We start from the raw sequence: 18315 nt of genomic DNA on the forward strand, positions 1-18315 counted from the left end.
AATATATAAATTCAATGCACTTCCAATCAAAATCCTAATGGGATGGGAAAAGGGGCAGAGATTGAAAAACTGCATCTAAAATCCATTTGGAAAACACAAGCGAAGCATTAATAAACTTTTGGTTCCTCAGCAAGCAAACTAAGAATTTTTTTTTTTTAAAGAAAAGAACAATAATGAGGGGCACCTTCCCTAACAGTTTTCAAATCATAGTATAAAATCATAGTGAGTACACCAGAATGGTACATGAATAGAAAACAAAAATAAAGACCTACAGCACATAATAGAGAATCCAGAAAGAGAAAGGTTAAGTATGAAAATGTATACATAATAAAGGTGACATTTCAAATCAGATATGCTATATATTACGCTGTAAATAATTGGATATGCATATGGGGGGGATTAGATCTTTAACTCAAAAATACACAAAAATACTCCCCACCCACCAGAGATTTGGGCATAATGCCCAATCAGGGCCAGAAACCTTCCACAAAAGTCGATGGATGGGCAAGCCTGTAATCTCAGCACTTTGGGAGGCCACGGGTGGATTACTTGAGGTCAGGAGTTCAAGACTGGCCTAGCCAACATGGTGAAACCCCATCTCTATTAAAAATACAAACAAAATTAGCTAGGCATGGTGGCATGTGCCTGTAATTCCAGCTACTCAGGAGGCTGAGGCACAAGAATTGCTTGGACCTGGGAGGCAGAGGTTGCAGTGAGCTGAGACCACACCACTGTACTCCAGCCTGGGCAACAGAGCAAGGCTCTGTCTCAAAAAAAAAAAAAAAAGGTTGACAGATGGACATATCCTCTGGGATGAATCCTCCATAATTCTTGTAAACTTGGAGCCACCACTGGCTATCTTTCATTTTACAAAGGGAGAGCCATCATGATAACAGAGGAAAGCAGATTTAAGAGAGAAAGAATGACAGACAGATGAATATAACATATTGACTGACCATCTAGATCCACCTATAGACTTCTAATTTACATCAGTGCTTCTCAGTATCACTCCTAGGGAGTGATTTAGAAATCCGAGGGGGCAGTTTTGCTAGTCACAATAAATGGTAGGTACCATTCACATTTACTAAGCAGAAAAAATGAGTGCTAGCTACCCTGCAATAAACAGGAGGACAGCCAGGCCCAACGAAGAACTGTCCTCCAACATGCATATTCTGAACATTCTGCCTGGACATTCATTTGGTGAAAAACTACCTATAATTAACTGAGACTAAATCCAGCTCCATTCCACACATAAACACGAATTATTTTCCATTTGGTTTTAATATATACTGAATTTTCCAGGAATATAACTATTGTGAAAACTGAGGGAAGTTTATGCTTCCCCACAAACCCCAGAAATTTCCTAAGAGTTCTTCACCATTTTGAAAAATCATAACATTGTACCAACAAAGCTTGTGGCAGATGAACTGTAAATATAATCCTCTTGTACTGTCTGCATTTGTAGCTGTCATCTTAATGATTCTATATACAGAAGCAAGCACCTAATTTTTCATTTTGTCTCCCAGAATAGTTATGGCTAGGCATTTACACATTAAAATACATATATTCATATATTATTTTTGTTTCTCCTTTATATTAATTGAAGAACAGTATATATATGCATATGTGTTTTTATTATGTTTTATAGCTTATATTATCAATGAATTTCTAATCAGGATAGTAGAGGGCATTACAAGATAATTGTTACAAAAGGGAAATGTTGGGTCTGATATAGCTAACAACCATTTGAGTTATGTGAACCAACACATTCTAGTTTTTTGGGTTTTTTTGAGACAGAGTTGTGCTCTGTCACCCAGGTTGGAGTGCAGTGGTGCAATCTTGGCTCACTACAACCTCCGCCTCCCAAGTTCAAGCAATTCTCCTGCCTTAGCCTCCCAAGTAGCTGGGATTGCAGGCACGTGCCACCATGCCCAGCTAATTTTTTTTATTTTTTGTAGCGATGGAGTTTTGCCATGTTGGCCAGGCTGGTCTCGAACTGGCCTCAAGTGATCCGCCCACCTCGGCCTCCCAAAGTGCTGGGATTACAGGCATGAGCCACCACGCCTGGCTGGTTAGTTTTTTCTTAAGTTATATTAAATTGAATTTCTATCACCTGTAACCAAAAAGAGTTCTAACATAACCATAAAAAGCATTAAAGAAAATATAGAAATTAATTTTTTAATCTTGGAGTAAGAAGAGCCTTTTTTTTTTTTGAGACAAGACAAGGACTCACTTTCTGTTGCCCAGGCTGGAGTGCAGTGGCACAATCACTGCTCAGTGCAGCCACAACCTCCCAGGCTTAAGCGATCCTCCCACTCATCCTCCAGAGTAGTTGGGACAACAGGCACATTGCCACCATGCTCAGCTGATTTTTCATTTTTTGTAAAGATGTGGTCTTGCCATGTTGCCCAGGGTGATCTTAAATTTCTGGGCTCAAGCGATCCTCCCAGAAGTTTGAGACCAGCCTGGGCAACATAGTGAGACCCCATCTCTACAAAAAAAATTTAAAAATTGGCCAAGCATTACAGGCATGGTGGTACATGCCTGTAATCCCAGCTACTTGGGAGGCTAAGGCAGGAGGATTGTGTGAGCCCAGAAGTTCGAGGCTCAGTGAACTATGTTCATGCCACTCTACTCCAGCCTGGGCAACAGAGCAAGACTCTATTGCAAAATAAATAAATAAAGAAGAAGAAAAAAAGGTAAATTTAAGGTGGAAGAAAAAAAATTAAAAGGGTTGAATTCAGTGAACTAGATCTATTCAATAAGGATTTTAAAGTATCCACTGGGTCTGCAATTATTAATAGAAGGTCACCAGGGATTTTAGTGAAAGGAGGGCCAGACTACAGTAGGTAGAAGACTAATGAAAGATAACAAAGTAAACACAAACAACTCTTAAGAAATTTTTTTGAAAAGAAAAGAAAAAAGATTACTAGGCAGTAACTGGAACAGTAATTCTCAATTCTGGCTACAGTAAGAATAACTTTAGGAGCTTTTAAAAATGACCAATGCCTGGTTTTACCCAGACTAATAAAATCACAGTCCCTGGGGATGGAGTCCAGGTACCAGTTTAAAAGATATCCTCAGTGACAATAATGTACAGCCAGGATTGAAAAACACAGAGCTAAAGAGTAAAATGGTGGCCAAGGGGCATTAACTGGGAAAGAAAGCAGGAAAAGGAAGACGGATGATACAAAATCCCAGATGAAACAGCTAGAGAATGGGTCAGAACATGGGCTGATAGGCTTGCCTTGAAAAAAACAAAGGACACCTCATCTCAGGAGGCTGGAGGGAGAAATGAATGTTGATATAGAGAAGCTGGGCACAGGGATTTGGGGAGTTCATGCCCAAGGCCCCAATTTTCATAAAGGAGAATATAAATCAGCTTCTGAGGATCAGCTATTGGATAGAAAATTTGAAGAATGAAATTTAGTGAAAATTCAAAATATCTGTTGAGGGAATGCAAACAAAAGCCTAATCAAAAGCATGAAATCTAGTGGAGATTAAATGCACCTTACTATCTGCAGGGGCATGACTGGACACATTTATGTGACTTTTCTAAAGCAGTACTGAACCATCCCCTAGTAAAGGAGCAAGGAAAAGTGAATCACAGCACTGCTCCAAAATTGGCCATTTAGTGGGTGTAATGGAGGAAAAAAAAAAAAAAGATGCATAGGAGGTAAAAGTTTAGATGAACTGTAATTGAGAAACTCAATAATGGGATCTCAAATCTCAAACAGGTACAGAAGGGAAAGTAATCTACACACAGTTTAACTGGCACAGATTATAGCAGCTTTAACTCTGGGTGCCATAAGCTGTTAAAACAATGTAAGATTTTACTGATTTTTGTCCTAGACAATCTCATTAAATCAGATTTCCCATATCCTGTATTTGTTCTATGAAGCAATGTCTGCAACTAACTTTGAAATGCACAAAACATAAGATTAACTAATGGAGAGACAGATGGATAGATATGTAATAACGCAAGTATAGTAAAATGTTAATAAAGCCTAGAAGGTGTGTGTTGGGGGAGAGGGGGAGTGTAGGCTCTAGAACAGCACTGTTCAATAGAACTAAGATAATGGAAATTTTCTATAATATGTTCTGTCAAATATGATAAGTATTAGCTACATGTGGCCAATGAGCATTCAAAATATAGCTATTTGGGATTGAGGTACTTTGAATTTTGAGTTTTATTAACTTTTGGTTAACTTAAATGTAAACATATAGCTACATGTGGCTAGCAGCTACCATATAAGACAATGTCGCACTAGATTCATATAGCCCTAGATTCAAGTCTTAGATCCACCAATAGCTGTTACTTTATTTCTCTGAGACTCAGTTAATTATTTTATAAAATGAAAACAGCAATAGCACCTATTACTTCACACAAATTAAACAACATAAAGCAGATAAAGCATGAAGCACAGTCCTCTGCATATGGTAAACACTTAAAATTAACGTTTATTATTCCAACTAAATGAGATCCATGAGCAAAACCATCTATTTGACTCATCATTGTGTTCCTAGTGTCTAGTACAGTGCCCCATACAAAAGACACTCAACAAACATTTATTACATGAATGTTTTTACAGTCACAAGACTTCATATTTATCCTATTAAATTTTTTTCCTTTCTTCACAAAAAGCAGATACTTGATTAAATTTCATGTTAAGTCCACTGTTCCAATCTGTTGAAATATTTAATCCTAATGCCTAATATATTTGATACCCCTTTGAAATTTTGATAAATATACTGCTATAGTTTGAATGTGCCCTCCTCAAAAATTCATGTGTTGGAAACTTAATCCCCAGTGAAGCAGTGTTGAAAGGTGGAGACTTTAAGAGATGAATCTTCTGTGAGTGGATTAAATGCCTTTATCCTGGAAGTGGATTAGTTATTGTTGAGTGAGTTCCTAATAAAAGGATGAGTTTGGCACCTTTCTTTCTTGCTCATGCATGCTCTCTTGCCCTTCTACCTTCCAACATGGAATGACACAGCAAGAAGGCCCTCGCCAGATGTGGATCCCTCAACCTTGGACTTCCCAGCCTCCAGAAATATAAGAAATGAATCTCTGTTCTTTATAAATCACCCAGTCTCAGGTATTCTGCTATAGCTGCACAAAATGGACTGAGACACATATCATCTATAAATTAATCTGAGACATTAATAAAAATGTTAATCAGAGACATAACATTTCTCACTCTCTGGTTTATCATCGGGTGAGTACTAACATTCAATTTAGCTTCACTTTCATCCTTTCTACATATGTCCATCTTGTCCACAAAGGTAATAAGTATGAGACCCTTATAAAGATTAGATTATACCAATTTGTCCTTCATTGAAACTACCTTAAAAAGAACTTAAAATACAACAACTCACCCTTCAATAGCTGGAGATCTGTCAGGACGAGAACTTCCTCGAGATCTGTATCTCCGACCCAATGGCAACCGTGGAGGTCTTGCTCCCCAGAAGTCAGTGTGAGTCTGGTGACCCCTTTCATTGGCTCTATTATCTTGGTCCAGTGGACTGCTACTTAGAAATGGTCTAAAATCTTGAAAAAACATCGTGTGATCCAAATGGCCCCAAAGCTAGTAAAGACCAGAAATAAGTCACATGTTAGAAAAATCAATCAATAAACACCTGGATTGTTTACAGTTTTTTATATTACAAATGGCCACTGTGAATATTACTGTATGTCGTCTTCTGCAGAGGTACCAGAGTTTCTATATTTTTGGTCTGTAAAACTATTACATGATCTATACATCTTCAACTTTACTGGGTAATGACAAATTGTTTTCCAAACTGGTTGTAGCAATTTAAACACCCACCAAGTGTTTAAGAGTTTCTACTGTGCCACATCCTGGCAAGCACTTGATGTCACAGGACTTTTTTTAAAAAAAGTTTTTAACAATCAGTGAACAGAAAATGATTTTCCATTGTGGGGCTTTTGGTTTTGCTGTGTAAGAAAAATTACGAATGTTTAATTAAAATGCATGTTTCGGTCCTATGCCAAAAAGAAAATTTAATAGATCTGTGGTGAGCCTGAAGACTCCTTTTAGCATTTCTTACAGGGCAGGTCTATTAACAATGAAGCCCCCTCAGCTATTGTTTATCTGGGTATGTCATGATTTCTTCTTAATTCCTGAAGGATAGTTTTGCCAGATTTAGAATTCTTGGTTGGCAGGTCTGTCTGTCATCACTTTAAATATGTTATCCCACTGCCTTCTAGCCTCCATGGTTTCCGCTAAGAAATCAACAGAAATTCATCTTATTTAAGATCCCTTATATTTTACAAGTTGCTTCTCTCTTGCTGCTTCCAAGATTCTCTCTTTATCTCTGGCTTCGGAAATTTTAATTATAATGTGCCTTGTATGGATGTCTTTGAGTTTATCCTTCTTGGGTGTTAGCTGAGCTTCTTGGATGTGTATATTCATGTCTTGTCAAATTTGAAATGGTTTTGGCAATTACTTCTTAAACATGTTTTCTGCACCTTTCTCCCTCTCCTTACCATGATATATATGTTGGTATCCCACACATCTCCTGGACTCTGTTCATTTTTCTTCAGTCTTTTAAATGTGTGCTCTTCAAACTATATAATTTCAGTGGACCTATCTCCAAGTTTGCTGATTCTTCTGTCTGCTCATATCTTTTGTTGAGCTCCCCTAGTGAATTTTCATTTCAATTATTGTAACCTTCAGCTCCAAAATTTCTCTTTGCCTACTTTTAAAAATTTCTCTTTATTGATATTCTCTATTTGTTGAGACATTATTATCTTGAATTCCTTTAGTTCTTTGTCCATGGTGTCCTTTAGCTCTTTGAGTATACTTAAGACAGCTGATTTAAAGTTTTTGTCTAGTAATTCTAGTATTAGTGCTTCCTCGGGGTAGTTTCTGTTCATTTCTTTTTTCTTGTGAATGAAGCATATTTTCTAGATTCTTCACATGCTTCGTAATTTTTTTTTTAAAAACTGAACATTTATAATGTGTAAAAAATAAAAACAAAAAGAGATGGGTGCAGTGGTGTGTACCTGTAATTCCAGCTACTCAGGAAGCTGAAGTGGAAGGATCGCTTGAACCAACGAGTTCAAGATTAGCCTGAGCAAGGCAAGACCACATTTCAAGACAAATAAACCAAAAAGAAAAAAAAAAGAAAAAGAAAAGTAAAATGCTCGCCAGGTCTCTACTGATTAGCTGTTGAGGCACTCCTTCAAAACTTACCCAGGGCCTTTATAAATCTACCTTAATATTCACTTCCTGTTTGTGTTGAACCTAAAGACAAGCCAGAGGTGAAAGCTAATGGCCTTCTCAGGTCTTTTCTGAGCACACATACTGCCCTGAGCTGTGCACTTGGCTTTCTAGTTTCTCATCCACAATAGCTTTTCAAAGCTCCTATTCCTCTACAAAAACTCACTCTACAGCTTTTCCTCTCAGGCTTTCAATATCTTATTGTTTGCCCTGGTTTTTTTTTTTTTTCTTTTTTTGGTTTTTTTGTTTGTTTTTTGCCCCTGGTGGCAGTCCTTTGGAGAAAGGACAAAACAGAACACAGAATTCCTTAGGAGGAAGAGTGTCCACTCTCTGGAATCAGGCACCAGCATGGGGAACACAGGCTGTCATCTTCAAGACTGCAGCCATACCAGGAAGGGAGGTGAGGCTAGGGTAAGCTAAAATGCCACAAAGATCTCTTACCTTGTTTCAGTGCCCTTTCTTCTGGCGAAGTATTTGCTTGGCTGCTGTAAACCTTTGATTACCTTTCCAGAGTTTTGATAAGCTAAATTCTGACTTTTCTGTCAAGGTGTTTGGTGTTTCTGCAGAGGGATGACCCCCAGAAGTCCTACTCTACCATTTTCGCTGACATCACCCTGTCATTGTGGTTTTAGTTTGCTTTCCCTGATACGAATATACCAATAAGGCTAAACATCTTGTCATGTAATATTTACCAGCCATTCATATGTCTTCTCTTTCCCCCAACATTTTTTTTTTTTTTTGGTGTTTTAGAAATCCAGACATTTCTTTCTTTTTTTTTCCTTTTTTCCTTTTTGAGATGGAGTCTTGCTCTGTTGCCCAGGCTGGGGTGCAGTGGCACAATCTCGGCTCACTGCAACCTCCACCTCCTGGGTTCAAGCCATTCTCCTGCCTCAGCCTCCCGAGAAGCTGGGATTACAGGCATGTGACACCACGCCCCACTAATTTTTTATATTTTCAGTAGAGATGGGGTTTCACCATGTTGGCCAGGCTGGTCTCAAACTCCTGACCTCAAGTTATCCACCCACCTCGGCCTCCCAAAGTGCTGGGATTACAGGCGTGAGCCATGGCGCCCAGCCACATTTATTTCTTAAATTTAAACTCAGTGTTAAATCACACTGAGTTTACTTTTTCAGTACTCATCAGTTGTTTCAATTAAATCAGTTTTAAATCTCTATTCTTTCTCTTTTATGTCTTATCTTGTTTCATGTCTTTTGTCCATTTTCCTATTGAACTGACTTTCTAATTGCCTTAGTATCTTTTTTTAAAATTCTATATTTTAATAGTTAATTCCTGCTAACAGAAACGCAACTGATTTTTGTATATTGACCTTAGTATACAGAAAATTTGCTGAACTCTTAATAATTTGTGTACCTAGAAAACCCCAAAACAGGCTGGGCACAGTGGCTTATGCCTGTAATCCTAGCACTTTGGGAGGCCAAGGCAGGAGGATCGCTTGAGCCCAGGAGTTCAAGACCAGTCTGGGCAACAGAGTGAGATCCTGTCTCTACAAAAAATTTAAACATTAGCTAAGTGTGGTAGCAAGCACCTGATGTTCCAGCTACTCAGGAGGCTGAGTGGGGAGGATCACTTGAACCCAGGATCTTGAGCTCAAGCTCATGACGTCAAGGTTACAGTGAGCTATACAGAACCCTAATTATATGCTATGTTTTTTCCTATACACACATACCTACAGTAAAGTTTAATTTATAACTTATAACTTAATTTATAACTTAGACATAGTAAGAAATTAACAACAATAACTAATAATAAAATAGAACAGTTATAACAATATATAATAATAAAAGTTTTGTGAATGTGGCCTTTTTTTTTTTTTGAGACAAGGTCTCAACTCGGTCGCTCAGGCTGGAGTGCAACGCCGTGATCATGGTTCACTGCAGCCTCAATCTCCTAGGCTCAAGTGATCCTCCCACCTCAATCTCCCAAGTAGCTAGGACTACAGGGATGTACCATCACACTCAGCTAATTAAAAAAAAAAATTCTTTTTAGAGATAAGGTCTAATTTTGTGGCTGGTCTCAAACATCTGGCTTAAAGTAATCCTCCTGCCTCGGCCTCCCAAAGTACTGGGATTGAACCATGAGCCTCTGTGCCCCACTTTAAAATATCTTATTGTAGCCGGGCGCAGTAGCTCAAGCCTATAATCCCAGCCCTTTGAGAGGCTAAGGCGGTGGGGGGGATCACTGAGGCCAGAAGTTCGAGATCAGCCTGGCCAACATGGTGAAACCTTGTCTCTACTAAAAAAATTAAAAAATTAGCCGGGCATGGTGGCATACGCCTGTAGTCCCAGCTACTCAGGAGGCTGAGGCATGAGAATCACTCAAACCCAGGAGGCAGAGGTTGCAGTGAGCCGAGATCACTCCATGGCACTTCAGCCTGGGCAACAGAGCAAGACCCTGTCTCAAAAAAATAAAAATAAAAATAAAAATAAATAAAATAAAATATCTTATTGTACTATACTCACCTGTTTTCAGGCCATGGTTGACCACAGGGTAAGGGGGGGGCTACTGTACCAATTTAGACTCCTACCAGAGTATAAATGCTTACATTTACCCCTACTCTGACCAACTTTTTTTTTTTTTTTTTGAGAAGGAGTCTCGCTCTGTCACCCAGGCTGGAGTGCAGTGGCACCATCCTGGCTCACTGCATACTCCGCCTCCCAGGTTCAAGCCATTCTGCTGCCTCAGCCTCCAGAGTAGCTGGGATTACAGGTGTCTGCCACCATGCCCGACTAATTTTTGTATTTTCAGTAGAGATGGGGTTTCACCATGTTGGCCAGACTGGTCTTGAACTCCTGACCTCAGGAGATCCACCTGCCTCGGCCTCCCAGAATGCTGCAATTACAGGCATGAGCCACTGCACCCAGCCTGACCAACATTTTTTAAAAGTTTTAAAAATTCTAATATATAAGCTGAAGAACAAAAAGTAATATGCAGAGTAAAAACATCAATTAGATTTCTCAGCCAGGCACAGTGGCTCACATCTGTAATCCCAGCACTTTGGGAGGCTGAGGCGGGTGGATCACCTGAGGTGAGGAGTTCAAGACCAGCCTAGCATGGTGAAACCCCGTCTCTACTAAAAATACAAAAAGTTAGCTGGGCGTGGTGGAGCATGCCTGTAATCCCAGCTACTCAGGAAGCTGAGGCAGGAGAATTGCTTGAACCCGGGAGGCAGAGGTTGCAGTGATCTAAGATCGCGCCATTGCACTCCAGCCTAGGCAACAAGAGTGAAACTCTGTCTCCAAACAAAAAGATTTCTCTAAATACTGGTGACATAAAACACCTTTTCATTTTAACTGCCATTTGCGCTTCTTATCAAATCTGCCTTATTTCCCTTTACTTTCTAGTTATAGTCTTCATCTATTAGAGATCACTGGTTTCTAGTCTGAAAAATGGTCTAGAACACAAGAATTCTCTTGACCCAAAATTCCAAAGTAAACGCGACATTTAAAAACCTAAAACTATACTTGTCTTCAATAAGTGAAAAAGTACAAGCAGACTCCTCCATGTTCTCAATCATCTATCTCACTAAGGTGAATTATAAGAAATCTATGATTCCCTTACTATATACAATTCCACAACATTTGCTCACAGAAGACAACTCTCAAAGTAACCATTAGTTTCATTATAATATAAAAATGAAATATTTAAAATCTTGACTGGCAGAAAAGTCAAGCACCAAGTTCATAATAATCTGCTTTGATACTAACATACTTTAGATGACTATAAATTGTTACCACACCTAATAATATACAAAATTTCTAAAGGATCCATGCTTAAAAACAGCTTCAACATCAGCATGAGGCATTTTCCTACTAGTATACAAAGTGCAAATTAGTGCAAATTAATAGTAACAGTCAATGTATTTGTGGCCTATTTTAATCTCAAAATAATAGTGTACCCTGACCAAAGAACACAGGATGGAAAAGCACACCTCACAAATTTATACCAAATCAGCACTAAGGATAAAAATAGCTTCAGGTCATTTGTCTCTGAGTAGACTTAGATAAGCATAAAAGAAAAAAAAAATAGCTCATACAACAAAACTGGGTATTCAGGACACAGCTTACATAAGTAAAAACTAATAGGGAACACTATCATAGAGTTTTGCTAAAACAGTCTAAAGAATCACAGAGACAGTTTGACAAGTTTTGCCTTGAAAAACTGAAAACATTACTCTGGATGTAAGTATAATGACAATATTTCTGAAAATATTTGGGGTGAACTATTTACACATTCAAAATAAAAAACAGGATGGACAATATCTTCCATTTAGCAGAACTTGCTCTACACTAACCATGATCACATCAGCACTTCTTAAAATATTATGGTCTGTTCCTCAATGAGTTGAACAGTTACCATATGACCCAGCAATTTCACTCCTAGTTATATAACCAAGAAAATTAAAAACATATGATCACACAAAAACTTGTACAAAAATATTTACAGCAGCATTATTATTCATAACAGGCAAAAAGTGTAAACAACCTAAATGTCCATCAACTGATGAATAAATAAAATGTGGAATATCCATACCATGTAGTATTATCCAGCCATAAAAATGAAGTACTGATACATGCTACAGCATGGATGAACCTTGAAAACAGTATTCTAAGTAGAAAAGAGTCAGTCACAAAGGTTCACATATTCCATGATTTCATTTATAACAAATATCCTATATAGGCAAATCCATAGAGACAGAAAATAGATTGGTGGTTGCCTAGGGCTGAGAGAACAGTGGAGAAATATATAGTGACTACTAATGTGTACGGGGATTCTTTTGGGGATGATGAAAAAGTTCTAAATCAGTGGTAATAGTTGTACAACTCTGTGAATATACTAAAACCACTTAGCTGTACACTTTAACAGGGTGAATTACGTAGTATATGAATTATATCTCAAAAAATAATATTAGAGTGTATAAAGAGTCAATTAAGGGTAAATAATTTTATAATTATTAACCTTAGAAATGTAATCTTGAAAAAGTTCACAGGCGATTTTGTGAAAACATTAAAGCAACGTAAGGAAGATACTCATCACCCCGAAATGTTTCCTCGTGTGCCTTTGTAATCCTTCCCTCCTGCCCCTTCCCATCCCCAAGCAACCCCTGATCTTTCTGTGGTTTGCATTTTCTAGAATTTTATGTAAAGGGCATCATATTGTATGTACTTTTCAACAGAGGAATGATGTAGCTGATTAGTGAATAGCAAAGTCTAATCTCTAGTGATTTCGCATTTCTCCAGCAAGTGGAGTTCATGTATTAGGAAGTTGCACAAATGCAAAGTAAATTGTTCTGATTATGTGTGCCTGCTTTGCAGCCGCTAATTCTCAGGTAGGTCATCCTGTATAAACTTAGGATGTCCATTTGGCCACAGTTCAACTTTGTGTTCCAATTCAGCTGAATAAAAATTAAATTTTTATATCCATCTGTCTGGTGTTCTATGTTTTCTCAGTATGTTCTAGACTCAGGTAAAGGAGGTATGATCAATGATCAACCATCATATATAACTAGATATGCCTAACACAGGATAATAGTTTAATAAATATAATGTAGCCATTAAAGAATATGAAGTCCTAATTTTTTTTTTTTTTTTTTTTTTTTGGAGACAGAGTCTCACTCTGACACCCAGGCTGGGGTGCAGTGGCACGAGCTCAGCTCACTGCAACCTCTGCCTCCCACGCTCAAGAGATTCTCCCACCTCCGCTTCTCGAGTAGCTGGGACTACACGCATATGCCACTACACCTGGCTAACTTTTTATTTTTATTTTTGTAGACACACGGTTTTACCATGTTGCCCAGGCTGGTCTTGAACTCCTGGGCTCAAACAATCCGCCTGCCTCCGCCCTCCCAAAGTGCTAGGATTACAGGCGTGAGCCACCACGTCCAGCTATAATTCTAATAACTACAGAGAGACAAGTAAAAGGTTTATGACATAATACCAAGTAAATTTTTAGAGGCAGAAATACAATATACTCTTATGACAGCAACTCTAAACAGTTATGAGGTATGCACATGAGAAATGAGAAGTATTTTGCTAAAAAATGCATAAAGCTATAATCAAGTAATGACAATATGGGATATTTCTTTATTTTTTGAAACGGAGTCTCGCTCTGTTGCTCAGGCTAGAGTGCAGTGGCACAATCTCAGCCCACTGCAACCTCCGCCTCCTGGGTTCAAGCGATTCTCCTGCCTCAGCCTCCCGAATAGCTGGGATTACAGGCGCCCGCCACCACACCCGGCTAATTTTTGTATTTTTAGTAAAGACAGGGTTTCATCACATTGGACAGGCTGGTCTGGAACTCCTGACCTCAAGTGATCTGCATGCCCGGCCAATATTTCTCATTTTTAAAAAAGCTTAGGCCCAGGCACGGTGGCTCAAGCCCATAATCCCAGCACTCTGGGAGGCCAAGACGAGAGGATGACCTGAGGTCAGGAGTTCCAGACCAGCCTGGCCAACGTGGTAAAACCCCATCTCTACCAAAAATACAAAAATTAGCCAGGTTTGGTGGCGGGGGCCTGTAATCCAAGCTACTCGGGAGGCTGAGGTGAGAGAATCACTAGAACCCAGGAGGCAGAGGTTGCGGTAAGCCGAGATCGTGCCACTGCACTCCAGCCTGGGCAACAGAGCGAGACCCCGTCTCAAAAAAACAAACAAAAAAGAGCTTAAGGTTGTTATTTTTCAGTAACTATGCCTTAGGACAAAATTTGAAAGGAAATGTATGGAAAAGGGAGCTCTTAGAATAGTGAAACTCGGCCGGGCGCAGTGGCTCACACCTGTAATCCCAGCACTTTGGGAGACCAAGGCGGGCAGATCACGAGGTCAGGAGATCGAGACCATCCTGGCTAACACGGTGAAACCCCATCTCTACTAAAAATATAAAAAATTAGCCAGGTGTGGTGGCACGCGCCTGTGGTCCCAGCTACTCAGGAGGCTGAGGCAGGATAATCGCTTGAACCCAGAAGGAGGAGGTTGCAGTGAGCCGAGATTGCGCCACTGCACCCCAGCCTGGGCAACAGAGTGAGACTCCGTCTAAAAAAAAAAAAAAAAAAAAAGTGAAACTCAAGATACATATTTTAAAAATTTTTTACTGCCACTATAATGCTGCTTATGTAACAAAAACAAATAACAAATTTTATTTAAATACATATAAATCAGCTCAGAGCACCCTGCCCTCTTGTGCATACCTGAGAGCTCTTTTTTCCAGAAAGCCATGTATCTTATTTTCTCCCAATCTGAGGCAGCAGCCAGAGCCACTCTTGCACTGAAGCAATCCATTCAGGTAAGCTGAGACTCTAAGATCAGATGACCCACTGACACCAGGTCGTGGTCAGAAGTTTGCAAGTAATCAATGAAACCTTCAGGTAGCTATGGGGCTCACTTTCTAGATTACCACCAGGAAGCTTAGTATAGCAATGTCTTCTCTCTACAAACTACTAGCAATATTTTCAGATTCACTCTCCACCGGCCCTCACACATTATTCAAACACTGCTCCCATGTAACTGGCAACCCTCCCCTACCTTCTCTCTATCCCATTAGTCTCTTATCTCCTACCCCAGTCTCATTTTTTTAAAAAAAAGTCAATACTGATTTTGTCAGAAATTTTCTTGGAATAAGCCTCTTCTAATATAGACAGTATTTTAAGAATTCAGCTATCAGTAAATGTTACTTATAGAAAATAACCACTTCATTGTACAAGCAGCTCCAGCTAAAGAAAAATAGAGCAAAACTGAGCATAAGTCTTTGCCGAAATTACCAACTAAAGCAGGGAAAAGAAAAACAACTTTAGTTTCTATATATAATTTTATTTCTAAGTTTTTTCTTCAGGGACATGAGCATAAAACCTTATAGCTTATGAATACTATTTTGAGATAATTTTCACATCTTTGCTTATCTAAATTCCACCTACTCTTCAAGGCTCCAGTGCAAGTTCTACCTTCACTATGAAGTCTTAATAATGGCTAAAATGTATCAAGCACTCACTAGATGGTAGGCACATTGCGGTCTACACACCTAGCATGTATTAACTCATTTAATCCTCGTAACATCCCTATGAGGGAAGGATGATTATTTCCCAATTTACAGACAAGGACAAGAGAGGCACTGAGAGATTCTAAGTAACTTTGCCCAGATTACACAGCCAATAAGTGGCAGACACAGGATTTGAGCTCAGGCAATCTGGTTCCAGAGGCTGTGTTCTTAATCACTGTTATATGACCTCTCCTCAAGACCCTGGCCCACCTTATCTCTTCCTTCTACTATACTTGTTACATATACCCCAGAATAAATTTATTATACTCTGTACACTTTTCCTTTTTTTTTTTTTTTTTTTTTTTGGAGATAAGAGTTTCACTCTTATTGCCCAGGCTGGAGTCCAGTGGTGCAATCTCCGCTCACTGCAACCTCCGCCTTCTAGGTTCAAGCAATTCTCCTGCCTCAGCCTCCCAAGTAGCTGGAATTACAGGCGCCCACCACCATGCCTGGCTAATTTTTTGTATTTTTTAGTAGAGATGGGGTTTCACCATGTTGGCCAGGCTGGTCTTGAACTCCCAACCTCCCGTGATCCACCTGCCTCGGCCTCCCAAAGTGCTGGGATTACAAGCGTAAGCCACCACGCCCAGCCTTCCTTGTTTTCTTAAGTGTTTGCACTTGCTCCACAACAAAATTAAGTTCCTTTCAGGCAAGGCAACCATGACATTTACTTCCTGCCCCTATTTCTAGGAGAGTGCTATGTATGAAACATTCAGTATATACTTTCAGCCAGGCACAGTGACACCTGCCTGTAATCCCAGCTACTAGGGAACCTGAGGTGGGAGGATCACTTAAGCTCAGAAGTTCGAGTCCAGCCTGGGCAATAAGGCCCCATCTCTTAAAAACACACACACACACACACACACTTCTTAGCTAATTTATTAAAAATCCCTGGAAACATCTAAAGAACACGAAGTTACAAGCTATGAATCAGCAAAAATACTTTAACACCTGAAGGATAACTCATGCCATCAGTGTCGGATTTAGCATTACTAAAGTTAGGAAACTGACTACATATATTTGTTTTTCTTCTTACTCAATGCATCTTTTTCTGGTGAGTCATACCTACAAAATTGGCAGACCGATCTATTTCCATTACCTAAAAGAGAACACTAAAGAAAAATCAAATGAAATTTCTTCTTCTGCATATGCATAATCAGTAAGTGACAATCTGTGTTATCACAAATAGCACACACAAGAGGAAAGAATACTGAAATCATAAAGGCTTCCAGGACTGGCAAACAGAATACATTTTATTTTATTTTACTTTTTTGAGATGGAGTCTCGCTCTGTCACCCAGGCTGGAGTGCAGTGGTGCGATCTCAACTCACTTCAACCTCTGCCTCCCGGGTTCAAGCGATTCTCGTGTCTCAGCCTACCATGTAGCTAGGATTACAGGCTCATGCCACCATGCCCAGCTAATTTATTGTATTTTTAGTAGAGATGGGGTTTCACCATGTTGGCTAGGCTGGTCTCGAACTCCAGACCTCAGGTGATCTGCTCACCTCGGCCTCCCAAAGTGTTGGGATTACAGGCGGAGCCACTGTGCCTGGCCCAGAATACATATTAAATAATGTTTTTCAATCCATTAAAATGGGAAAATAAAAATGCAAGTTCAAAACACGATCTGTCTGGAATCACTCTAATCAACCCGGGCAGTTCAGAGTTAACCAAAACTCTTAATACTGTATATTAAGAAGTAGCACAGACCATAAGCAGAAAAACCACCCTAAATAGAACAGGACCATTACCCAGACAATGTTGATAAATCTAACAACATCAAAATGTGGGGGCTACAGGTCTTAAAATAATTTTCAAATAATAAGGGAGAGAAGCTTAGGGTTTTACAGGCTTATTAAATATCACTTTTCAAATATACTACTAGTACAATTTCAATTTACATACAAAACAGTGAAATATTTTGCTATCTCTCTAGGCACTTCGGCTATCTCTGGAAAAGGCTAATGTGATCCTAAAACATAAAGAAATCCTGATTATGGGATTTAACATATTTCTTCCTTTTAGCATCTGTCAGCTTTCTAGAGCTGAACAAGTTGTATGGCAATATAGGGTACACATACAAACAAGCAAAAGAAAAACGTCAGTGTTTTTTATAGGCTGACTGGTACCTTCTGGGTTGTAGTCTCTAAATGATTAAAAACAAAGAGTATTAATGCCACTGAATTATACACTTAAGAACAGTTACAATGGTTTCTTTTTTTTTAAAAAAAAAACACAACTAAAGAGACTTTAGGTCAATGGACGAAGTAAAAAAAGAAAATTACTCTGGATTCAATATAAAATGGTATTCAAGAATGAAGACTAATGCCCTGTTTTCAAATCACAGTTAAGATTTGTTTTTCCCAAAAAATATGGACGCCACATTATAAGAAGATATAGAAATTATTTACAGACCCCATCTTGGGATCTGAAAGGCAAGTAAACATCCTTAATCTACACCAAACTACTGTGTTGACTAGAGGTAAGCCCTGGAAATCAGTACCTCTGTACAAGGTTGAAGACTATTTCATTGTGACTTCGACAACTTATCCTGGCCTGCACTTTACCTGGTTGTCACACCACTAAAGCAGAGTCTGCAACACTGTTATTTCAAAAACAGCAAAAGCTTCTTATTCTCACACTGTATATACAATAACAAAGTAGAAAACAAGAATTAAAAACACTACCAGTTTAAAAGAATACAGTTTGAGGCTATTACTTTCTCCTAATCAAGGGTTTATCAAAGGTAACACGCCCAAGCCCCAGCTACTGAAAACACAAATCTTCCCAAGGGTTACTACGGCCCACATTTTTTCTTATACATTCAGTTAAACTCTGATGTTGTGCCACACTGGAAAGTTAGTATCTGCCATGATTTTAACACCTAACCACTTCTTAAAGAATTCCTACAGCTAAAGGAAAACTTACCTCTGCAAAATGTGTTGTTGTGCTATTGTCTATCCGACTGCCGCCACCACCTAAAAAACTAAAGAGAAAAGGAATGAGTGGTGATTCTATTCCCAGG

The 18315-nt window shown here is 39.0% G+C and overlaps 1 protein-coding gene across 3 annotated transcripts in view; it reads right to left on the reverse strand.

Moving 5' to 3' along the window:
- RNF115 (ring finger protein 115) overlaps positions 1–18315 on the reverse strand; it is an 82136-nt gene that overhangs the window by 24717 nt on the left and 39104 nt on the right. For all 3 annotated transcript variants that reach the window (XM_003806202.5, XM_008951072.4, XM_063606112.1), the window contains 2 exons: positions 18219–18276; positions 5380–5588 (listed from right to left, as the gene is read on the reverse strand). In XM_003806202.5, the coding sequence (XP_003806250.1) occupies positions 5380–5588; positions 18219–18276 (267 nt within the window). The remainder of the gene's footprint in view (positions 1–5379; positions 5589–18218; positions 18277–18315) is intronic.

Source organism: Pan paniscus, chromosome 1, assembly GCF_029289425.2.
Source record: "Pan paniscus chromosome 1, NHGRI_mPanPan1-v2.0_pri, whole genome shotgun sequence".
NCBI lineage: Eukaryota > Metazoa > Chordata > Mammalia > Primates > Hominidae > Pan > Pan paniscus.